At 40.6% G+C, this 26,517-nt stretch overlaps 1 protein-coding gene across 1 annotated transcript; it reads left to right on the top strand.

Annotated features, from left to right (window-relative positions):
* The first annotated feature begins 12,887 nt into the window (after positions 1 to 12,887).
* On the top strand, positions 12,888 to 24,407 carry LOC115191818 (scrapie-responsive protein 1-like). Its single transcript, XM_029749755.1, has 3 exons — positions 12,888 to 13,134; positions 22,461 to 22,718; positions 23,390 to 24,407. Exons 2-3 carry the CDS (start codon positions 22,471 to 22,473, stop codon positions 23,442 to 23,444), a joined length of 303 nt encoding a protein of 100 aa, XP_029605615.1. The 5' UTR covers positions 12,888 to 13,134; positions 22,461 to 22,470; the 3' UTR covers positions 23,445 to 24,407.
* The last annotated feature ends 2,110 nt before the right edge of the window (positions 24,408 to 26,517 follow it).

The raw sequence follows: 26,517 nt of genomic DNA, 5'->3' as shown, positions 1-26,517 counted from the left end.
TAAATTTTACAAAACATCATTACACTTTGACATTATGGGATATTGTTTGTAGGTCAGTGACAAAAACAATTCTCAATTTAATTCATTTTAAATTCAGGCTCTAACACAACAAAATGTGGAAAAAGTCAAGTGGTGTGAATACCTTCTGAAGGCACTGTATAACCTATAACCCCGACCGTAATCCCCCAGCTACCAGGCATTTGACGCCAGTGCAGTAGTGAAGTCCAAACTACACAGGTTAAGCCTGTATAATGCCTCACATTAGATATTGTTCTCTTTTTACTCAGATCAAAAGAGGGCTGTGAAAGTTCTCTATGGCTCGGCCAATCACTGGTCTCATGAGTATCAGGTTTCCCTTTCATCAAATCACAGAGCTGGAAAATCCACTCGGGCCTCTCGGGCTGGCCAATGACACAGAGGCTGCTGCCAAGCTGGCCAATGGGACAGAGGCAATTTTTTTGTGAGTATGTTTCCCAGAGCCAGCTGCCTCAGCACCAGTATACACTTACTTTCCCTTATGATACATGAGATAATCATCTGGTGTAGCACTGCACTTCAGCTTTGCTTGGCCACGGTGCTGTTCAAACATGTGTGAAAATCCAGCAGAGTAGGTGTCCATTTTAACCTGTCTAGTTAATTAATGATCTCAAAGTTTGAAGAGGAGAACTTGAGGAATTGTTCCAAAATGCTGGGCTGCAACAAGATCTCATGGTTTAACCAATGTTGACTTCAGATTCTGACGTTAATCCACATTTATCCAAACGTCAAATATTGAAGTGGCTCCAAACATCACATTTCGAAGTTAAGTGTTAAGGTTTCGGATAGGGTTAAAACAAAAGTGTGTGTCTTCCACTGGGATTGAACACGCTACCTTCGGATCCGGAGTCATGGGATTACCTCTACTACTTGATGGTAATAGCGCTCAGAGTTGCCCCTAGTGGCTGGGTTTGAAGGCATTTCCCAACATCCTCAAGACGTCCAATTTCGAAGTCAATCTTGAGCGATCTAGCTGTCCAATTTACATTTACATTTACGTCATTTAGCAGACGCTCTTATCCAGAGCGACGTCCAATGACGTGGCCCTGGTCCTTTCTAAGTAGTCTTTCTGTCCATGTTGTCATTTGATTTATAAGTGCTACTGATTAATTTAATTTCCACATTTCCTCTCATTTGAAACAAGTTAAGATGTTATGGTCTGTGCATGCCGTGATTGTTCATCGATAGGTTTCCTGGCAATTGGCTTCCTTGAAATTAGGCCTATGCTATTGTACCCTAGTGTGCTGCTTGACGCAAAAAGTTTCTTTCTAAATTGAATAAAGTACAAGTTGAACTGCTAATAATTTGGATAATACCATGCAATTATACAATTTATTACAATATTTATAAAGTTGAAAGGAGATACTGTATTATGCGTTGACATGATTAATACAGGCATTTGTATTACATGCCCAGATTGCAACAGTAGGGCTACCATTTGAACAAATAGAAAATGCAAATGTTGTTATATACATGAATAATAGATGAATAAATACATAATTGAATGAATAAATGAGCTTAGCTACATGTTTGGTGCATCCTCACTTAAATTTAGCAGATCTTTCGTTAGAAATGATCAAACTTGAGTGTGTTTCAACGCATAATTTATTAGCCTGAATTCTCTCATTTCGATGAGGCTATAGTTCACGTAGGACTAAATCTATAGGCTCACCAACTATATGGAAATTATGGGCTTAACAAACATTTCATTTTGGAATCATTGTGAGTATCGGTAGCGCACTTTTTTGATAGGCAATAGGCAGTATGGTTAGGCCTATATATTATTTCTAATTAGATCTAATATCCTCCATGAAATGAACCATATGTATATTATGAATTAGGTTGACAATGGTTATGGTTTTATGTTTTTATTTGGGGACAGGGATTTAGACTAATCATTTTTGGAGACAAAGTTGCAACTTTTAAATCAAACATCTTCGCTTGAGAAGACGATTTCATTTTTTTTTTTTTTTTTTTTACAATTGAGTTTAAATTATGGGCTATAGTCTACTGTAATCTGACGGACAACAGAAATTCGCAACATTTATGATTTCGATAGCTAACTCCTTGCAACTCACTTCTTTCCAAAATGTTTCATTTTAAGCGCGTATAGACTACGTAGCGTATTGATTTAATGAGTGGGTGGCAGATTGATCTGCAACGGAGTGGCCCCTTGTTTATTGGTCGTCTTGTCCGTAGGGCTGAGAACCTGAAGTCTCTCCCGGGTGGCCCAAATTCCAGGTGCCCTTACACTTCCACAACACCCCACTGCTTTCATTACTTGCTTCAGAATGGTTTTGATCATGTTTGCAGCTAACATAAACCCTGACCACACACTTTTGGCGCCCTTTGGGTAAAAAGAAGAGCAATTTTTACCCTGCCCGGAGAGGGAGAGGGGGGAAGAACACCAAGAAGTTGACCGGTGGTCGCCATAGCCTCATACTGTCAGACATGAACATAACAGATTTGATTGTGTCTGCCTGCCACGTCATATTTCATAATTCGATGACTAAATGTCATACCAAAAAAAAACATAATTAGTATCCACCTTGTGTAACAAGTTCTTTAGTCTTCCCGAGCTCATGAAATCATGAAGCTCCCTACAATTAGTGCCAATTTGACACCTACGTGTAGTTGATGCATTATGCACTAGTCACACATAGGCTATAATAGGCTGTACTACGACTAATCAAAAAAAAAGCCACAAAAGTAAAGGAAAGGTGGATACTTAGTCAGTTGTACAAATGAATGCATTCAACTGAAATGTGTCTGCCGCATTTAACCCAACTCCTCTGAAAGTACAGAACTGTTCATCAGGTTACCCCATGCAGGACATTGCTAAAATATAGATGACGTTAACTACCACAATAAAGGAAACACCAACATAAAGTATCATAATAGCCAGAACAGCTTCAATGCACCTTGGCATATATTGTACACGTTTCTTGAATCCTATTGGAGGGATGCCAAATCATTCTTCCAAGGTAAATTCCATAAGTGTGTGTTTTGTTGATGGTGGTGGAAAACACTGTCTCAGGCACCACTGCAGAATTTCCAAAAAGTGTTCAATTGTGTTGAGATCTGGGTACTGAGATGGCCATGGGATATGGTTTACGTCGTTTTTATGCTCATCAAACCATTCAGTGACCATTCGTTTCTTGTGGATGGGGGCATTGCCATCCAATGGGGGCATAGCCATGGTAGCCAAAATAAAGGCACCTTGTTTTGGTGCAGTGACATGAAGTCATAAACATACAGACTAGACCTCCATCCCCCACCCCCCACTCACACACACACAATTTACACGGTTTCCCTGTCTACTACTACTCCATCCCATAGACCAGCCAGTGCTCAACCCCCACACAGACACATCTAACCCTATCCCACCCCCATCCCCTCCCAGACAGCTGATAACCAGTGTTTTAAGATTCCTGACAATTTATCAGCAGCACTGGCCTGGTTACTGGCCAGCTCTCTCTCTCTCTCAGCTCTGAGTGCATTTAAAAGGGAGAGTTAGAGGGGAGTCTGCATGTGAAAACACTAATGTTGGGACAACTTGTTTTAAAAGATGAAACACTCTTCTGTTGAGGGTAACTCTGCTCTACGTCCATTTTTGATTTGATGTGTCTGCTCTGTTAGAACCCCCTCTTGTGTCTGGCATCTGCCTTCTAGCTACACTTCCTTTTCACAAATCAATAACAAAAAAATACATTTTTTCTCTCTCTCTCTCTCTCTCTCTCTCTCTCTCTCTCTCTCTCCCTCTCTCCCTCTCTCTCCCTCCCTCCATGTTAGCTACAGTAGCCTTTGCTCTCACATCTAAATACACTCACAGCCTCATGATGAGAGGAAGTATACAGCTAAGCCCTGCTTGTAAAGGGAATCTCCTCTCTTCTGACTGTTGCAGCCATGAAGCCTCTTGCCAGACCAACAGCAACAGGTTCTTGGGTTACACCACTAGATTACACTATCACTGGAGCCAGGGGCTCCATGTCAGCTCTGCTCAAATGGGACGGGACCATACCTCGGTTCACATATATGAGAAATCTTTCAATACTTTGAGCGTTTGCTTAAGCCTATCTGGAGAGCCAGGTGGGCTGGGTTTGCACTTTTGGGCCTTTTCTATTGGTTTTGTTGCAACAGGCAAGCTCAATAAATCACAGGTCTTTTTTTTTATGATTTCAAATAGTATTTGAACCGATAAGTTTGCGAGACTCTCCCTCCCTTCAGCAGTCCTATTACAGCAGCTGTAATTAACCGGGGATCGTTTATATGACATTGACTCCAACGTGCTGCTGATAGCAAATGTGCTCCTGGGAAGACAACTTTAGATCGCCATGTCGAATAGCAGCTCCTCTATTTCAACTAAGTGTACTCATAATGTGGTACTTTGGGTGTTGATATCCACATAAATCAACCAACACACACGATACACACCCAGGCGGGTGTCATATAGCGTCAGCAAAGATTTGCTAGGACTGTCAAGTACACCCAAATCCTACAGCTGTGTTTGGCTACAATTGTAAATGAAATTACTGCTCTATGAAATTTAAGAGCAATGAGTCCACTCCTGTGTTTGCTGTCACTATGGAAACCAGTGTCCCTGTCATAATTCATAACTCTACATTGCCATAGATTGCTGATGTATAAACTACTTTACACACGCAATGCAACGTGTAGGAAATCATCATAATCAACTGCATTTTCCGTCAATTATGTTTTGTGTAAATTAAAATGTATTGATTCTGTATTTATTTATACAATGATTTTACTCTGAAATGTAGAAGCATAATTCAAATTTCTGGTCTATAGAAAAAATAAACCAGACTATGTTGAGCTATTTCGATATAATTTACACGGTTTCCCTGGCGTTGGCTGCTCAAAACTCAATAAAAACAGATTGAAACAAAACGAAACAAAAGTCAGGAAAGAGGTGAGTGACATTTTCCAAGAAAACCACAACGATACAACTGTCAAAGTCCTTAGAATTCAGGATTACAGTGGAACACAAATCAAATTCACTACAGCCTCTCTGGGAAGGCTCTTTCATTCTCTGTTACTGTTCAAGACCTCTATTTCCACTGCTTATTTGAACTGTAAGGACATGTGAATGGTCTCATTTCAAGGGCAGGCTCACTTGACGGAACTTGTAATACAAGTCAATGTGATATGCGACTGGTTAGGCCCTGAATAACATAAAGCATATTTAGAAACCGAGGGTGAAATCTTGGAGACGTGCATATACAGGCAGTGACCCTTGATAACAGACAAGCCTGCAGTAAAAGTTACATTGACGCCTATAGAAAATGTAATATAAGTTGCAGCCATATTGTCTGACTCCACAGGGCACACTTGTGGATAGAGGAAATTATTCTTATTGGAATAACATTTATTCTAACCACAAACGTGGGGTGTAATTTCCTTCTCCACAAAGTGCTGTGGAGTTTTTCCAGATCTTTTTTTTATGCAGGATGAGGTGTACGCAAATGTAGCTAAATACTGACCTCTTGTGGTTACGAAATGGCTTCAATAAACACCAGCCTACTGACAAAGACGGATCTATTGGAGTTTCTGGCACTGGCAGTACAATTATTATTTTGTCATTTTTGATGGATTACATTGTATAGCACTTTACCCGAGGTCTGAATGTTTTTTCAAAACATATCAATAAATCTAATTTTCCATAGACAAAACAATCAATGGTCTTGCATTTCTCATTTTCTCCTCTCGCCCTCTACACTACAGCCAGCCAACCAGTCAGAAGAGAAACAGTCAAACTGAAGACTATGGCAAGACCAGCATATCGCCATTCTGTCCTTAATAATCAACTCTAATATGTAGGCTACATATTGTTTTAGAAATTCATTTGTGAGTTAAAGGGACAATCTGCAGTTGAAACAATTACAAAGTGGACACCCCGCCTCTGTTTTGGTGAAAAGCTGAGGGAAGGGCATGGAGAAATGTAACCACTCTAAAAATGCATAGATAGCGCAATGGATGCAAGGACTGACCACCCAAGATATCAAAATAGTTTTAAGCATGTTTTGTAGCTAAATATGTGTATAGCAATACAATTTGATTTGTTTGTTTACATTTGCAATGTTTACAAACATTGGAGTAAAACAAGCTTATATTTTGGTTCTGATGGGGTACGACAGTTGAACGAAGCTTATGATGCATTTATAAGTTCTATTCTTCAAGAATCAATGGGCAATGGGTATTCACACACCCCTTGACATTTTAAACATTTTGTTGTGCCTTCAGAAAGTATTCATACCCCTTGACTTTTTACACATTTTGTTGTGTTACAAAGTGGGATTCAAATTCAAAATTAATTGTAATTTCTTTGTCAACGACCTACACAAAATACTGTAACATTTGTTTAAAAAATGCATGGAAAATAAAACACAAATTTATCTTGATTAGCTAAGTATTCAACCCCCTGAGTCAATACATGTCAGCATCACCTTTGACAGCTGTGTGCAATAATAATAACATGATGCAGCCACCACCATGCTTGAAAATATGAAGAGCGGTACTCAGTGATGTGTTGTGTTGGATTTTCCCCAAACATACAGTAATGCCTTGTATTCAGGACATAAAGTAACACTTCTTTGCCACATATTTTCGCAGTATTACTTTAGTGCCTTATTGCAAACAGGATGCATGTTTTGGAATATTTTTATCATGTACAGGCTTCCTTATTTTCACTGTCCTTTAGCATTTAGGTTAGTATTGTGGAGTAACTACAATGTTGTTGATCCATTTCTCCTATCACAGCCATTAAACTCTGTAACTGTTTTAAAGTCACCATTGGCCTCATGGTGAAATCCTTGAGCGGTTTCTTTCCTCTCCGGCAACTGAGTTAGGAATGACGCCTGAATCTTTGTAGTGACTGGGTGTATTGATACACCATCTAAAGTGTAATTCATAACTGCCCAATGTTCAAAGGGATATTCAATGTCTGCTTATTTTTTTTACCCATCTACCAATAAGTTCCCATCTTTGCAAACCATTGGAAAACCTCCCTAGCCTTTGTGGTTGAATCTGTGCTTAACATTCACTGCTCGACTAAGGGGCCTTACAGATCATTGTATGTGTGGGGTACAGAGGTGAGGTAGTCATTTAAAAGTCATGGTAAACACTATTATTGCACACAGAGTGATGCAACTTATTGTGTGACTTGTTAAGCAAAGTTTAACTTCTGAACTAACTTACGCTTGCCATAACAAAAGGTTTGAATACTTATCGACTCAAGACATTTCAGCTTTTCCTTTTTAATTAATTTGTAAACATTTCTAAAAACATAATTCCACTTTGAGATGATGGTGTATTGTGCATACATCAGTGACAAAAAAATCTCTATTTAATCCATTTTAAATTCAGGGTGTGTGAATACTTTCTGAAGGCACTGTATCATTCATTTATAAATCCACAAATGGATGTACAGGTGTGGGATCTCAATTTGAGCCAGTTTGCTACAGCATGAAAATAAACCTGCAGCAACAGGAAATGTGAATTATGTGGATTAGAATTAACATACATTTTTGTTGAGTTTGATAGATTTTTCTTAGGGCAAATCAAGTCTAATGGAAATGACTAACTTTAGAAGCCGTTTTAACGAATATGACAAACTCTGTGAAGTCGCTATTGTGAAAATGTACCACAAGATGGTGCTATATCCCTAACAATCACTTGAAGAGTACCTACCGGTAGCCTCAATCAATACCATTTACACTGAACAGAAATATAAATGCAACACGTAAAGTCCTGGTCCCATGTTTCATGAGCTGAAATTAAAAATCTCCAATTTAAAAAAAATCCATATGCACAATTAAGCTTATTTCTCTCAAATGTTGCGCACAAATCTGTTTACATCCCTGTTAGTGAGCATTTCTCCTTTGCCAAGATCATCCATCCACCTAACAGGTGTGGCATATCAAGAAGCTGATTAAACAGCATGCTCATTACACAGGTGCACCTTGTGCTGGGGACAATAAAAGGCCACTTTAAAATGTGCCGTTTTGTCACACAAACACAATGCCACAGATGCAGATGCATCCATTGCAGTTTCCACTTTAAACAAATCAATCGTTATTTACTTTGTGTTATACAGCCACCGAAAACTGAGAAATGGTCTTTCGGGGCTCTGAAAGTATATCATACTCAATAAAAGATGGTATTTTGCGGTTGATGCTTAATGATGTAATTGGCACTGTAGTGGCTGTTTCATGCTCTTCTATGGGTGGGCCTTGTTTCATTGGAGGATCAGATGGGTTGATGTCAAAACTAGTTTATTAAGACAAATGTTATATTTTGATTGGCCTATAATAGCTCAATAAGTATGGGAGACCAGGGATGCTTGTAACACAGGATAGTTGTAACATTCAATATCTCCAATCAGGAACAAGCTAGAATCATGTGACTCACTGTGCACATGCTCAGTTTAGTCCTCAACACTCATGAAGAAGCAAGAGGTAAGAAAGTACTTTTTTTAACCAAATTTGTTTTTGTGATGGCATCACCTGCTTTGTAGTTAGAGTGTATAGTGAACAAAAATATAAACGCAACATGTAAAGTGTTGGTCCCATGTTTTATGAGCTGAAATAAAAGATCCTAGAAGTTATCCATCTGCACAAAAAGCTTATTTCTCTCAAATTTAGTGCACAAATTTGTTTACATCCCTGTTAGTAAGCGTTTCTCCTTTGCCAAGATAATCCATCAACCTGACAGGCATAGCATACCAAGAAGCTGATTAAACAGCAGGATCATTACACAGGTGCACCTTGTGCTGGGGACAATAAAAGGCCACTTTAAAATGTGCAGTTTTGTCACACAACACAATGACACAGATGTCTCAAGTTTTGAGGGAGTGTGCAATTGGCATGCTGACTGCAGGAATATCCACCAGAGCTGTTGCTAGAGAGTTGAATGTTAATTTCTCTACCATAAGCTGCCGCCAATGTCGTTTTAGAGAATTTGGCATTACTTCCAACCGGCCTCACAGCTGCAGACCACGTATAACCACGCAAGCCCAGACCTCCACATCTGGGTTCTTCACCAGCGGGATCATTTGAGGTGGTGCTGAGGAGTATTTCTGTCTGTAATAAAGCCCGTTTGTGGGGAAAAACAAATTCTGATTGGAAGGGCCTGGCTCCCCCGTAGGTAGCCCCGGCTGCCAAGTGGGTGGGCCTATGCCCTCCAAGGCCCACTCATGGCTGCACCCTTGCTCAGTCATGTGAAATCCATAGATTAGGGCCTAATGAATTTATTTCAATTGCCTGATTTTCATAGAAATGAACTCTAACTCATTCAAATATTTTAAATTGCTGCATGTTGCGTTTATATTTTTTGTTCAGTATATATACATTTTACACAGATTGCAGTCTGCTGTCAAGAAGTTCTAGGGGAGACCAGGGATGGTTGTTACACTTTTAGCATTTTTGTCAATTTTTCTGAGATTGTTTGAGCTACTACATTTAAAATGTGATACAAACAACTACTATTTGTCTGCTACAAATTGGTATAGGTATCATCTCTCTGAATCAAACAGACACGGTGTGACTTCAGCTGTCTCAAATACATGGTGTGGAATATCACAATTTACCCCACCTCCCGGGTCAGTTGTAACAGGGCTTGTGGTGAAATGTAATAGTTTGAAAATACAAATCATGACACTCAACGAAATATTGAAAGTCTTTATTGAGAACATGAGAACAACCTTGCCATGTTTAACAATTTGTATGGCAGAAATAATTAAATAACAATAGAAATCATACATTTGTATTTTTTTTACGCTCCATTACCTGGCCCTTCTCAACCAAAAGCAACATCTGACAACTAAACAACAATATCTGAACTAAAAAAATAACATGTTTGTGGTGTGTGTGTGTGTGTGTGTGTGAGTGAGAGAGAGTTTGAGAGAGAGAGAGAGAGAGAGAGAGAGAGAGAGAGAGAGAGAGGTGTGTGTGTAGCCATTAGGTAACTTCAATTTTAGCTACATGTTAAAACTTTAGCATTGCTATCTTACACTGAACAAAAATATAAAACGCAACATGCAACAATTTCTAAGATTTTACTGAGGTACAGTTTATATAAGGAAATCAGTCAATTTAAATAAACTCATTAGGCCCTAATCTATGGATTTCACAGGACTGGGAATACAGATATGGATCTGTTGGGCACAGATAACTTTAACACAAAAGGTAGGGGCGTGGATCAGAAAACCAATCAGTATCTGGTGTGACCACCATTTGCCTCATGCAGCGCAGCGCAACACATCTGCATCGCATAGAGTTGATCAGGCTGTGGTTGTGTTGATTGTGGCCTGTGAAATGATGTCCCACTCCTTTTCAATGTCTATGTGAAGTTGCTGGATATTAGCGGGAACTGGAACACTGTTGTACATGTCGATCCAGAGCATCCTAAACATGCTCAATGGTTGACATGTCTGGTGAGAATGCAGGCCATGGAAGAACTGGGACATTTTCAGCTTCCAGGAATTGTGTACAGGTCCTTGCAACATGGGGCTACGCATTATTATGCTGAAACATGAGGTGATGGTGACGGATGAATGACACTGCAATGGGCCTCAGGATGTCATCACGGTATCTTTGTGCATTAAAATTGACATCGATAAAAAGCAATTGTGTTCGTTGTCCGTAGCTTATGCCTGCCCATACCATAACCTCACCGCCACCTTGGGGAACTCTGTTCACAACGTTGACATCACCAACACGACGCACTCTGTTCACAACATTGACATCACCCACACGACGCCATACACGCTGTCTGCCATCTACCTGGTACAATAGAAATCAGGATTAATCTGTGAAGAGCAAACTTCTCCAGCGTGCCAGTGGCCATCGAAGGTGAGCATTTTCCCACTAGTCGGTAACGACGCTGAACTGCAGTCAAGACCCTGGTGAGGACAGCGAGCACGCAGATGAGCTTCCCTGAGACAGTTTCTGACCGTTTGTGCAGTAATTTTTCTGTTGTGCAAACGCACAGTCATCAGCGGTCATCAAACCCACAGTCATCAGCTGTCCGAGTGGCTTGTCTCAGATGATCGATCCCGCAGGTGAAGAAGCCGGATGTGGAGGTCTGGGCTTGCGTGGTTATACGTGGTCTGCAGCTGTGAGGCCGGTTGGATGTACTGCCAAATTCTATAAAATGACGTTGGAGGCGGCTTATGGTAGAGAAATTAACATTCAATTCTCTAGCAACAGCTTCGGTGGACATTCCTGCCGTCAGCATGCCAATTGCATGCTCCCTCAAAACTTGAGTTATCTGTGGCATTGTGTTGTGTGGCAAAACGGCACATTTTAGAGTGGCCTTTTATTGTCCCAGCACAAGGTGCACCTGTGTAATGATCATGCTGTTTAATCAGCTTCTTGGTATGCTATACCTGTCAGGTTGATGGATTATCTTGGCAAAGGAGAAACGCTTACTAACAAGGATGTAAACAGATTTGTGCACTAAATTTGAGAGAAATAAGCTTTTTGTGCAGATGGATAACTTCTAGGATCTTTTATTTCAGCTCATAAAACATGGGACCAACACTTTACATGTTGCGTTTATATTTTTGTTCACTATACATCAAATATATCTACACACACTAGTTATAAAGCTCATATAAGTTTGGTGACTCTAACTACAAAGCAGGTGATGCCATCACAAAAACACATTTGGTTTAAAAAAAGTACTTTCTTACCTCTTGCTTCTTCATGAGGGTTGAGAACTAAACTGAGCATGTCCAGTGAGTCACATGATTCTAGCTTGTTCCTGGTTGGAGATATTGAGTATTACAACTATCCTGTGTTACAAGCATCCCTGGTCTCCCATACTTATTGAGCTATTATAGGCCAATCAAAATATAACATTTGTTTTAATAAACTATTCTTGACATCAACCCATCTGATCCTCCAATGAAACAAGGCCCACCCATAGAAGAGCATGAAACAGCCACTACAGTGCCAATTACATCATTAAGCATCAACCGCAAAATACCATCTTTTATTGAGTATGATATACTTTCAGAGCCCCGAAAGGCCATTTCTCAGTTTTCGGTGGCTGTATAACACAAAGTAAACACCGCTTGATTTGTTTAAAGTGGAAACTGCAATGGATAAAACTGTGCTGCCGTACAATAAGAAGCAATTGATTTAACACACTAAGTAGATTATTACATTTGGCTGTGACGGATACTTTCACAGCCAACCAGCTCTATCAGCAGTCAGTGGAGCTCCTCTGCGTGTCAACAAGGGAAGGAGCCAAGTCAAGCCAAAGGTTAGAGCTATAGAGAAACGTTCATTTCCCATCCAACTGGTTCATTTACTGCATGCATCACTTGCGTTTCATTATATCCAGACAGACGCTCCATTTAAACGGTACGAGCATCCACCACATCTGATTGCAACACTCACAGCAATTCAGATGCTTTAGAGAGTTTCAGTGAAAGGCAACATTCACTATCAGGCATTAATTAATTCGCTCTTGGATGGTTTTCTATTGAAATGCAAAATGGCTGATATACAACCAACCAGGGGGGGGGGGGGGGCAGTGCACTTGTGACTACAATTTTGGACCCCCTTGTGGCCCCCCTAAATGTGGAGTATGAAATAATTTTTACATAACAGATTTTTGCTATGTTTTTTTTTACATCCGTTATTAGACAGTGGCAAAGATGATGATTATGAACATGGTCTTTTGCCTGCTAATGCCTGCAATGCAGTGAAGAAAACGATATGTCAACAATAACGTCTAATGTAACTGGCCCCTCTAACAGTTTAACTGGCCCCAGCTTGCCCCCCCCCCCCTTCCCCCCCAGTTGAAATGGTCTAGAACCGCCACTGCGCTACCGTACTTGCATGTAAGCATGGCGTTATTTTAGTGCTTGTGCAGAGTGCGGACTTAATCAATGGCCCTTGGTTATTTCTCTGGTTTACAGGCTGAAAGGAGACAGGGGAGAGATGGTCATACTCTTAGCATGGGGTAGAGTAGGGATAAAGACTCCTCTGTTTTCTGTTTTATACTTACTAAATGTACCCAATGAAAACGGGTCAGAAGCTACTGCCGTTCCCGAGGAGAGCACTAAACAAGGTAGGGGCTAATTTAATCAGCAGATAATGTTATGTAATTGGAAATATAATAATGATGGGGAGTTATAAGTAAATTAACACTAGTTATAACTAGTGATGAATGATTAATTATTATAATTCGATGATTAAAAAATAATCATTCGTTTTCGATTTTGGTTTCGATTATTTGGGTTGAATGCTGTAACAACACAGAATAAAACAATGAATAAAAGTACCATGATGGTAGTGACTGCCCATTACTGCTCATCACTTATTAACCATAATGTATTCACATTACTTTAATAACATATTTCAGTTGTTGTGTATATTTCATTTGTTTTATTTTATGATTGTATTATTTAATTCCAAGTCGTCATCTCATCCCTATAGAGCTGCTGAATATTCTGTCTGACAAAATCACTAATTTGTATCTCTTCGGAGTAAATAAGGCATACTTCTATGACTGAATACGAACTTTCAATCACTTAGATGAGTGTTTTTCAGGTAGCGATACCCTGTCAAGCATCTTCTGCCGTTTACGGTAGCAGGCACAAAATAAAGATAGACAGGACAAGTAGATGCGCAGTGGATTATGGTCATTGTAGTTAATTACTACGATTTACGCACTGAAATATGTAGGATATTGGCCTGTTGGAAACTACAACTCCCTACTACATCAAACAGTTCAGGCTGGATCTGACTTATTTCTCGAGAAACTGCAATTTGTGCATTGACCTCACAGAAAAAACGAATGAAATGGAATTCAAATAATTTAACCAAAATGTTGGTTAATTGCTCAGCACTAGTTATAACTGCAATGTACAGAAGTGAAGTATATAAGACTGCAATCATGGTACCGTGGAAATCTTTGCAATAATTGGGTTATGGTAATATAATTGAAATGCAAATAATATTGAATCTATTTAAAGCACAAGGGTTAATTATTTAGTGGCATAAGCGACATAGCAAATAGGCTGTATATATACACCAATCTTTGAAATAACAGATTAATGCAATATTTATGTCCAGTATCAATATTGTTGCAAACTGAAAAGTGTTATAGAGGATGTCCAACTTATGCTAGGATCAAATTCTACAATCAACAATATCATAACAGTATGTGAATCAGGGTCATACTTAAAGTGTATTCAGAGTATGTACATCCTTTGACTTTTTCCACATTTTGTTGAGTTACAGCCTGACTTTAACATTTATACAATTTAGATTTTTTTTTGTCAGTAGCCTACACACAATGCCCTATAATGTCAAAGTGGAATTCGATATTTTTTATTTTACAAATTAATACAATATTTAAAGTTGAAATGACTTGAGTCAAAAACTATTGTTATGGCAAGCCTAAATAAGTTCAGGAGTAAAAATGTGCTTAATAAGTCACATAATAAGTTGCATGGACTCACTCTTTGTACAATAATAGTGTTTAGCATGATTTTTGAATGACTACCTCATCTATGTAACCCACACATACAACAGTTGAAGTCGGAAGTTTACATACACTTTGGTTGGAGTCATTAAAACTCGTTTTCAACCACTCCACAAATTTCTTATTAAAAAACTATAGTTTTGGCCAGTCGGTTAGGACATCTACTTTGTGCATGACACAAGTAATTTTCCCAACAATTGTTTACAGACAGATTATTTCACATTTAATTCACTGTATCACAATTCCAGTGGGTCAGATGGTTACATACACCAAGTTGACTGTGTCTTTAAACAGCTTGGAAAATTCCAGACAATTATGTCATTAGAAGATTCTGATAGGCTAATTGACATCATTTGAGTCAATTGGAGGTTTACCTGTGGATATATTTCAAGGCCTAGTGTAACCGATGTGAAATAGCTAGTTAGTTAGCGGTGGTGCGCGCTAATAGCGTTTCAATCATTAGCGTCACTCGCTCTGAGACTTGAAGTAGGGTTTCCCCTTGCGTTGCAAGGGCCGCGGCTTTTGTGGGTGTCAGTTGTTGATGTGTGCAAGGGTCCCTGGTTCAAGCCCAGGTTGGGGCGAAGAGAGGGACGGAACCTACACTGTTACACTACCTTCAAAAGAAATCAGCCAAGACCTCAGAAAAAAATTGTAAACCTTCATCCTTGGGAGCAATTTCCAAACCACGTTCATCTGTATAAGCACTAGTATGCAAGTTTAAACACCATGGGACCAGGCAGCTGTCATACCGCTCAGGAAGAAGACGTACGTTCATCTCTACGAGACAGAACACTTTGGTGCGAAAAGTGCAAATCAATCCCAGAACAACAGTAAAGGACCTTTTGAACATGCTGAAGGAAACAGGTACAAAAGTATCTATATCCACAGTAAAACGAGTCCTATATCGACATAACCTGAAAGGCCGCTCAGCAAAGAAGAAGCCACTGCTCCAAAACCGCCATGAAAAATCCAGACTATGGTTTGCAACTGCACATGGGGACAAAGATCGTACTTTTTGGAGAAATGTCCTCTGGTCTGATGAAACAAAAATAGAACTGTTTGGCCATAATGACCATCGTTATGTTTGGAGGAAAAAGGGGGAGACTTGCAAGCCGGAGAACACCATCCCAACCGTGAAGCATGGGGGTGGCAGCATCATGTTGTGGGAGTGCTTTACTGCAGGAGGGACTGGTGCACTTCACAAAATAGATGGCATCATGAGAGAGGAAAATTATGTGGATATATTGAAGCAACATCTCAAGACATCAGTCAGGAAGTTAAAGCTTGGTCCCAAATGGGTCTTCCATATGGACAATGACCCCAAGCCTACTTCCAAAGTTGTGGCAAAATGGCCTAAGGACAACAAAGTCAAGGTATTGGAGTGGCCATCACAGTCCTGACCTCAATCCTATAGCACATTTGTGGGCAGAACTGAAAAAGCGTGTGCGAGCAAGGACGCCTACAAACCTGACTCAGTTACACCAGCTCTGTCAGTAGGAATGGGACAAAATTCACCTTATTGTGGGAAGCTTGTGGAAGGCTACCCGAAACGTTTGACCAAAGTTAAACCATTTAAAGGCAATTCTACCAAATACTAATTGAGTGAATGTAAACTTCTGACCCACTGGGAATGTGATGAAAGAAATAAAAGCTGAAATACATCATTCTCTCTACTATTATTCTGACATTTCGCATTCTTATAATAAAGTGGTGATCCTAACTGACCTTTGACAGGACATTTTTACTAGGATTAAATGTCAAGAATTGTGAAAACCTTAGTTGAAATTAATTTGGCTAAGGTGTATGTAAACTTCCGACTTCAACTGTATCTGTAAGGTCCCTCAGTCAGACGCAGGAGAGCAGAACTGGGTAAAAACCGGAGCAGTTTAATATACAAAACCACCGGCATCCAGAACAACAACATATGGGTACAAAACCCGTCGCGCACCAGACAACAATGTGCACAAGCACTTACAACAAACAATTCCGCACAAAGACATGGGGGGAACAGAGGGTTAAATACACAACACGTAATGAGGGAATGAAAACCAGGTGTGTGGGAAAACAAGACAAAACAAAAGGAAAATGAAAAATGGATCGTGGCTAGAAGACCAGTGACGTCGACCGCCGAACACCGCCCGAACAAGGAGAGGAACCGACTTCGGCAGAAGTCGTGACAGACAGAGTGAAAAGAAGAAAGCTTGTACAAAATAAAATATTACATAACATGCATCCTGTTTGCAACAACACACTAAAGAAATACTGCAAAAATTATTGGCAAAGTTATAAACTTTTTGTCCTGAATACAAAGTGTTATGTTTGGGGCAAATCCAATACAACACGTTACTGTGTACCACTCTCCATATTTTCAAGCACAGGGGTGGCTAATAAGTTACAAACAATGCAAATAAACTAACAAATGTGCAACCAGAGGGGAAAAAAACTCTGGACCACCTTTACTCCACACAGAGACGCATACAAAGCTCTCCCTTACCGTCCATTTGGCAAATCTGACCACACTTCTATCCTTCTGATTCCTGCTTACAAGCAAAAATTTAAGCAGGAAGCACCAGTGACTAGATCAATAAACATGTGGTCAGATGAAGCAGATACTAAGCTATAGGACTGTTTTGCTAGCACAGACTGGAATATGTTCCGGGATTCCTCTGATGGCATTGAGGAGTACACCAGATCAGTCTTTGGCTTCATCAATAAGGGCATTGATGACGTCGTCCCCACAGTACCTGTACGTACATACCCCAACCAGAAACCATGGATTACAGACAACATCCACACTGAGCTAAAGGCTAGAGCTGCCGCTTTCAAGGAGCGTGACTCTAACCCGGAAGCTTATAAGAAATCCCGCTATGCCCTCCGATGAACCATCAAACACGCAAAGCGTCAATACAGGACTAACATCGAATCGTACTACACCGGCTCTGACGTTCGTCGGATGTGGCAGGGCTTGCAAACCATTACAGACTACAAAGGGAAGCACAGCCGAAGGCTGCCCAGTGACACGAGCCTACCAGACAAGCTAAACTAATTCTACGCTCGCATCATGGCAAATAATACTGAAACATGCATGAGAGCACCAGCTGTTCTCGAAGACTGTGTGATCACGCTCTCGGCAGCTGATGTGAGTAAGACCTTTAAACAGGTCAACATTCACAAGGCCACAGGGACAGACAGATTACCAGGACATGTACTGTCAGCATATGCTTACCAACTGGCAAGTGTCTTCACTGACATTTTCAACCGCTCCCTGTCCGAGTCTGTAATACCAACATGTTTTAAGCAAACCACCACAGTGCCTGTGCCCAAGAACACTAAGGTAACCTGCCTAAATGACTACCAACCCGTAGCACTCACGTCTGTAGCCATGAAGTGCTTTGAAAGGCTGGTCATGGCTCACCTCAACACCATTATCCCAGAAATTAGACCCACTCTAATTTGCATACCACCCCAACAGATCCACAGATTAAGCAATCTCTATTGCACTCCACACTGCCCTTTCCCACCTGGACAAATGGAACACCTATGTGAGAATGCTATTCATTGACTACAGCTCAGCGTTCAACACCATAGTGCCCTCAAAGTTCATCAATAAGCTAAGAACCCTGGGACTAAACACCTCCCTCTGCAACTGGATCCTGGACTTCCTGACGGGCCGCACCCAGGTGGTAACGGTAGATAACAACACATCTGCCACGCTAATCCTCAACACAGGGGCCCCTCAGTGGTGCGTGCTCAGTCCCCTCCTGTACTCCCTGTTCACTCATGACTGCACGGCCAGGCACGACTCCAACACCATCATTAAGTTTGCCAATAACACAACAGTGGTAGGCCTGATCACCGACAACAACAAGACAGCCTATAGGGAGGAGGTCAGAGACCTGGCCGTGTGGTGCCAGGACAACAACCTCTCCCTCAACGTGATCAAGACAAAGGAGATGATTGTGGACTACAGGAAAAAGCAGACTGAGCACACCCCCATTCTCATCAACGGAGCTGCAGTGGAGCAGGTTGAGAGTTTCAAGTTCTTTGGTGTCCACATCACCAACAAACTAGCATAGTCCAAGCACACCAAGACAGTCATGGAGAGGGCACAACAAAACCTATTCCCCCTCAGGAGACTGAAAAGATTTGGCATGGGTCCTGAGATCCTCAAAAGGTTCTACAGCTGCACCATCAAGAGCATCCTGACTGGCTGCATCACTGCCTGGTATGGCAACTGCTCGGCCTCCAACTGCAAGGCACTACAGAGGCTAGTTTGAACGGCCCAGTACATCACTGGGGCCAAGCTTCCTGACATCCAGGCACTCTATACCAGGCGGTGGCAGAGGAAGGCCCTAAAAATTGTCAAAGACTCCAGCCACCCTAGTCATAGACTTTTCTCTCTGGTACTGCACGGCAATCGGTTCCGGGGCGCCAAGTCTAGGTCCAAGAGGCTTCTAAACAGCTTCTACCCCAAGCCATAAGACTCCTGAACATCTAATCAAATGGCTACCCAGACTATTTGCATTTTATCTATGCATAGTCACTTTAATAACTCTACCTACATGTACATATTACGTCAACTAACCGGTGCCCCTGCACATTGCCTCTGTACCGGTACCCCACCCCCTCCTGTATATAGTCTCACTATTGTTATTTTACTGCTGCTCTTTAATTACTTGTAACTTTTATTTCTCATTCTTATCTGTGTTTTTTTTAACTGCATTGTTGATTAGGGGCTAATAAAATGTGATTTGTTTTGGTCATGTTATGGGTATGCTTGTAATACTTAAGAACTGGGGGGGTTCAGGATAAAAAGAAACGGAATGGAGCTAGAGCAAAACCTGGTTCTGTCTGCTTTTCACCAGACACTGGGAGAAGAATTCACCTTTCAGCAGGACAATAACCTAAAACACAAGGCCAAATCTACACTGGAGTTGCTTACAAAGAAGACGGGGTCTCAACTTACTGTTGAGAGTTAGAATAGTACAATTGGTGCATTTTCGAAATTTGGTTGTGCATCAGCAGTTTTCCTCTTCTTACATGTCACTCACTGACAGTCACTCAATTAGTCCATATCAGTTAACATTTTGAAGATTGGTAAATTAGTCTAGTTAGTCTAGCCAGCTATATGAACTTTTAGTAATCATGGCTGAATTACGTGCCCAAGGAGGCCCCCATTGATTTCATTATTCACGCTCACTCAGATATCATATCTCTTAAATGTAACTAAATGTAATCTAAAATGTAATCTACATAATCCCCAAAATGAATGATGTATCATGAGAGGGCCATAAGTAATCCTGCACACTCCAAGAAAAGTTAAAACCTCACCTTTCTGATAAAAATAGTTATAAATTGCTGAGGTGTAGTCACTTTTGAGGACACAAGCTCAAGTACACAAGTAAAAATATGATCCTTATTTTGTATGTATTTCCTATTCAACAAAACTGTATGAATAACGTTTGAAATATAGTAGAATGAAATTATAAAACGAATAACTATAAGATTTCACCTTCCTTATATCTGTAAAAATACATATTTGTATGTCTAGTGTTAGATAAAATGTGCAGGTTTCTCTTGATCAAAACGTCTGTCCCCACTGCTGTGAATGTCACACAAGAAAGCTCTAGCTTGGCTTCCTGAACTTGCCTTTCATCTTACTATTGTCTGTCTAGGACAAACAAGTGTTTTTTGTTTAAAAACTATTCATCTTTTTAGATTACTGTGATAAAATTGGTTATAAATCGATCTCTGAATGTGCTCCAGCAACGAAACCACTCTATCCTGTTGCGCTACGATGTCAGGATTTTAAGGCATGTGCTTTCTTTGTTAGCGGCTGTGACGCAGAGCTGCCAACTAATTTTCAGGTTAAGTTGCTAGAGGCAGGTTGATTTGTTGCTAGCAGTTGCTAAATGACGTTGTGATGTCATTGCGTGATAACGTAAAACTGCGTCACATAACGTTATCAAATTAATAACGTTATCAAATTGACTGGCCATCTCTGCAAAAAAATATGATTTGACATTTGTTCAGGTACAGACTCCCACTCTTTTCTGTACTTCTGGCTTTACAATTTTGATTGATGTTGTTGTTCAAGATCAACCATTCGTGACCAACTATATTCATTGGGTTTGTCTCGTCGAACGCGTGCTAGTGCTGCTGCAGTCAGCCAAGAATGATTTGCAATTTGCTGAAATTGCTGCTGGCCTGCTGCTGCCTGTGCACGAGCTGAGCGTCTGCTGCTGTTGTCACTCACAATGCACTTTTGCAGTCAGGCACGTGTTTTGTGACTGTGTGTGACAGAGAAAATAGTTGTTGTGTCATTTAGAGGGAAAATGTGTGCATTTTAGCATTTGAGTCACTTTTCAAAAGTTGCTAAAAGTTCAAAATACATTTTGTAAAGTAGCTAAATTTGTTGCTAGGTGCTGTTTGAAAAAAAAAGTTGCCAGGGTAGTCTGAAAAGTTGCTAAATCTAGCAACAAAATTGCTAAATTGGCATCACTGCTGTGACGTATGGTTTAGCCAGGAGTTGATAGACAGTCGGAAGAGCGAATTAAATGGTAGGAGGGACATCCCAGCTTCAAGTGGTGTCAGATTTCACATCTTCAACAAAGATTATGGATATACTGACAAGATACATGTCTCGCTGTCCTAACAATGGAAGTCGTTGTCCACAAAGCGGCACAGTGGGCTGTCTAGATCCCGCCTATTCTTTCTTTGGATTGGTGGATACATCTCATTATTGTAATCTCTTTTGAAAATTCGATGAGGGTTGTTGACGTCAACCGCCTGTATTCAATGGAGACAGACGCTACACTACCAGCCTCATGCATTGAATATGCATAGCCATCTCGAGACAACACAATTTAAAGTGTTTTTTTAATCAAAATTGCCGGGATGTCACTTGTCCTACTTATATCAGTACACTCGTAACAATTTAAACATTAGGAAACTATTATTGGATGAAATAAACCTACCGTAGCAAATAAACCATATATTTTTTGGTTGACCAAATTCGACACTCTCATTGACCTCCATTCAAAAACTCTTTGCTTGTTGGGCGAAACAACGAAAAAACGCCATCTACTGAAAGGAGACATCTTTCCGCCGAGTTGGGCCTCTATATTCCTCTTCCTCTGTCCTAAATCACACATGCGGAAGAGATACACTAATAAGTCGTTAAGAACCCGCGTTACCGTTCGATGCAAGCCATTTCAATCTACTGTGTCCACAGATCCATTTTATAAGCGAAAGTGTCGGTCGGAACCGGTACCAGAACCACGCAGGTCCTCTATACGTGGGACTTTAACATGGCATAAGTCATGGCAAATAGTGTACAATTGCTGGAAATTAGCTTTAAACTGCAAACATTTCTCCACAGCCCATAGCAAAATGTGTAGAATTGCAGGACATTGCAATAAAAAGTTATGTAAAGCAAACATACTTGTTTGCGTTTTGTTAATAAATAAATAAATATTCTAACAGATCCCTCTGTACATATTGAAGTTTTTCATCTCGGTGCTGAGTTAATGTGAGTTAATGTGTAGTGGCAAATTGTAGAACTAATAGGCTACGTGTTTTGTTGATCAACTGAGGTAAATTAAGTTACAGCAACCAATGTGATAATGGCTGGGTACATTTTTGTCTGTATTTGCTCTTCTCCTAATAGCATTTTAGATTTGTTTTATTTGATAGAAATGCAATAAATACACTTTAACTTTCAAAAAATGTCCCTCCACCCCCTTTGGACCTTACTAAAACTCAGACCCTGCCTATGGCCCTAACGGGAATATATTTTTTGTGGGGTGGATTTGTAGTTAATGTTAAAATGTATTTATATATTAATGACTGGGGTGACTTTGGAGACATTCTAACCAATGATATACATTATGTCGTCCTATTTACAGCTTGATCAAAATGAAGGCACTACTCATTGCTGCTATTCTCTTGGTTGGACTATTGGCAATGGGCAGCGAGGCCATTCCATCAAACCGCTGGTCCTGCTACAAGAAAGTATTGAAGGACAGGGACTGTCGCAATGTTGGCATCTCCAACGGAGTTGCGACCATGCGACCCATCGATTCCCTGCAGAACCATTTCTGGGAGGGGAACAAATGCGACATGGTGTGCTACTGTAACTTCAGTGAGCTCCTCTGCTGCCCAAGGTACAGCAATTCCATTCTCCGCCAGTAGGCGTCGCCCATGTTCAGCACACATATACAGTCTATGTTAATACAGTTCTGGAACAGTGGATGGCTCTGTGGCGCTGTTATGTGCACTGGAGGCCGAATGGAGGCCGGCGGGCAGTTAGGCGCCAATTATAGTTGGGAACGAATTGGATCCAGTCACAGGCTGCCCAGTGAACACTGCCTACATTGTGATTATCATGAGCCACCTATTAATACAGTCAGGCACGTGTGCTGTGATGTGGAGTTGACTTTTGTTTCACTGGTCAGTTAAAAGGTCATTCGTGCTGTTTTTACGTCATGGCCTTTGCTCATGTAATGCAAATACGCTATGGCTAGACCTATGCATTTTGGCTCTGTTTTTAGTCAGCTGTTGACTACAGAGAAGTGTTTTTCCTTTAAAGAGGCACTATGTGCCTGGAAATCAAACATGTATACGGAGCTTATCAGTTTGCAATCACAGTTGATCAGTTTATCAATTGAAAATAATGCCATTCTTGACTAGATGCTTCCTTCATTAACTAGGCCATTCTCTCCTGAACCACATGGTTCATCCACTAGAAAGTCATGGACAGTTTACCATAGTCTTGGATTCCAGGCTAATAGGGCAAAATACTAAACACATGTTTTTATTTTTTATGTTGTTCCAGGGATGTCTTCTTTGGACCCAAAATCTCCTTTATAATTCCATGCAAAACCATCTGAGCCATCAGTCGATTGAATGGACAGTGAACACGGACGGTGCAATCTTCTGAATTGAAACAAGAGTGAAGAGTAAATGGGGCCAAGGGGGATGGGCCCATCCAATCCGGACTACAGAATTACACGCATTTCATTCTTCACTTGGAGACAGCTACAACAACAACAACAAGTTCAGAAGGCTGGAGCTAAAAGAAAAGCACAAGCTTTGAAGCTGAAAAAAAAGTCCCCCCTTTCACAATACCTGGGCCTACAAATAAAATGCATTATTTTCAGTCTCAAATACAGCACCCAGTATATTTATTCTCTGTGAAGACAATTCAATAAATGCAGCCCGTGTCCCTCCTTTGCCAAGGTTACAGTTCAACACTTGTATATCTGACTTGGCAGACCCTTCATTTGGCATTCGCAATGATGTGACACTCCCCCATTATCTACACCCAAAAGTAAACAGATCTCACTATTTGGCAATAGTTGTAGTACAGTTATACCACGAGTGTGCCTTTATATTGAGTTATTGCACATCCAAAAATATGATTCAATAGTTAATAGTATGCCATTCTTGAGAGACATTGCATTTTATATTCAAGGCTATTAAATGTCCTAAATGTCAGCAGGATCATAAAATGTGATGTTGTGATGAGCTTATGAAGCGTGATTTTACATGGATGAAACAAGTAGGCTGTACAACTGTATTGTAAATGTCTTTGCAAAAGGATTATAGTATTGTGTGTGTTACTAGGCCTAACTAACTGTAAGTCGCTCTGGATCAGAGTGTCTGCTAAATGACTAAAATGTAAATGAAAAATGAAATTAACATAGCACTACAGATCACCTAGACTGGTGGAGGAGCTGTTTTAACAAGTTGTTCTACTGCTCCATGACATCTCCCTGTACTTATCCAATGATTTTGTATCAATTACAACACTGTATGTGAGAATATTAATAAACAGATCGGTTTGAGTGTTATTTTGCCTGCAGGCCTTACTTGTTGTATTATGAAACCACCTTTGTAGCTATGTTTCCTTTGTGAGCTTGTTATGTTTCAGATTGTTTTTGATAAACTTGCTTTTCAGTCAGTTACAAAACATCACTGATTAATACTGTTGTAATTAGAAGAGATTGTTCTACTGCTATATGTAAACAAACTGAATTAAGGCTCTTGAGTGGGTAAGATTTATTCACGGATTCACTGTTATTCTCCTATTTTATACAGTCACCATAATAGATTCCAGTAACTGTAGAATAGGCCCACAGTGAAGGATGTCAAATCGCACAAATGCATCTCATCATTATATATATATATATTTTTTCTTCCTTTATTTAACTGGGCAAGTCAGTTAAGAACAAATTCTTATTTACAATGACGGTCTATACCGGCAAAACCCGGACGACGCTGGTCCTATTGTGCGCTGCCGTATGGAACTTCCAATCACGGCCGGTTGTGATACAGCCTGGAATCAAACCAGGGTGTCTGTAGGGACGCCTCATGCACTGAGATGCAGTGCCTTAGACCGCTGCGCCACTCGGGAGCTCAAAGTACTTCACTACTTCAGTGTGAAGTTCAAAGTCAACACACATAAACCACCCATAAACTGCTATCCTGTTTTTCCCCTATGTCTAAAATCATATACAAGTTGAGACAAATCAATCCACTGTTTGCAATGTAACTCGTGCGAAAAAGTCAGTACTGAGGATGGTAATTGGAGAGGAATCGAGCCTGCACTCTCCTGCCACCTTTAATACCTATGTTTGACACCCTGTGGATAAAGTCATCTGCTTCCCACAATGAGGATCCAGTATGAATAGGATCTCGGGTCCAGTGAGTATGTGAAAGGGTGTTTTGTCAGTTGGGCCCATTGGTAAACAACTGGGGGGCTTACAGTTTTATGCTAATGCTGATTGTCTTGTCAGCTCCTTTTGCTTGTGAGGCTATGTGCTTTTACTATGGGGCTGGGTGAGAACGACTGTGTTGGTGAGGCTAGAAAGGAAACCTTGAGCATCTACTTTACATATTTTGTCTTGTGGCCTTATCTTTCATTTGATATCTAACCATTTGGTATGCTATTTGTCCACATTTACTATAGGTTAGCCACAACTTCACCTCTGCCAATATTTTTTACAGTGCTTAATTGTGACTTTCCAATTTTCCCAGCTAGTGGTGTAGGCCTCTGGGGTGGCAGGAAGCCTATCGGTTAAGAGTGCTGGGCCAGTAACCGAAAGGTCACTGGTTTGAATCCCTGTGCCGACTAGATAAAAAATCTGTCTGTGCCCTTGAGCAAGGCACTTAACCCTAATTGCTCCAAGGTTGCCATCAATAATAGCTTATCCTTGGCTGTGACCCCACGATCCAAGGGTGACTCTGGGGGAGTGGGATATGCAAAAATCAAATTTACAATGTACAGGTGTATAATACACACTTGTACATGTGTGAAATAGGACAAATGTAAGGACCAACCTAATTATAATTAATATTAGTCACTTGTTGGCAAGCGTAAACAAGGGCCTACTATGTCATAACATAAACATACTACTATTTTGGTGCTATGGAATGAGAATAAAAACTTTACTGTACTGGGAGATCCTTGGACCTTCTAGGAATCTTCCTCTCCAAGTGCAGCTGCTATGGCGGCATTCAACATAGTGGCAACATGGACGCTCAGCCTCATTGACACTAGAGCAGCTGAAGCCTGCAGGTGAAAAGACACTCGCAATAAATCTTGCCATACAACCCCAACAACACTGTTTACTTTTTTCTCCTCCTGACACACAAACCGGTTTGAGCTGAACTGCTCCAGTTCCGCTGAGGCCCTGGCTGTGAGAATGCAAAACAGAACAGGAGGAATGAAGCAGGGTTGTGACTTGATGGAGCACAGCTACGACCGGAAGTTACTTTTCAAACGCATAACCAGTTAGCAGAGCATTTTAGCTAACTCTAACCCTTTTTCTAACCTATCCTAAATCCCCTAACCTGCTAACTTAATTATCCTGACCTGCTGCATAAATTCTCCTAACCTGTTACGAAAAAAGTCACTTCAGGTTGTAACTGTATAGGCTAACACCTAGTTTCTACCATGAA

This window comes from Salmo trutta, chromosome 4 (assembly GCF_901001165.1).
Source record: "Salmo trutta chromosome 4, fSalTru1.1, whole genome shotgun sequence".
NCBI classification, from domain to species: domain Eukaryota; kingdom Metazoa; phylum Chordata; class Actinopteri; order Salmoniformes; family Salmonidae; genus Salmo; species Salmo trutta.
Note: the sequence above shows the minus strand (reverse complement) of the source record. Positions and strands in the feature narration are given on the sequence as shown.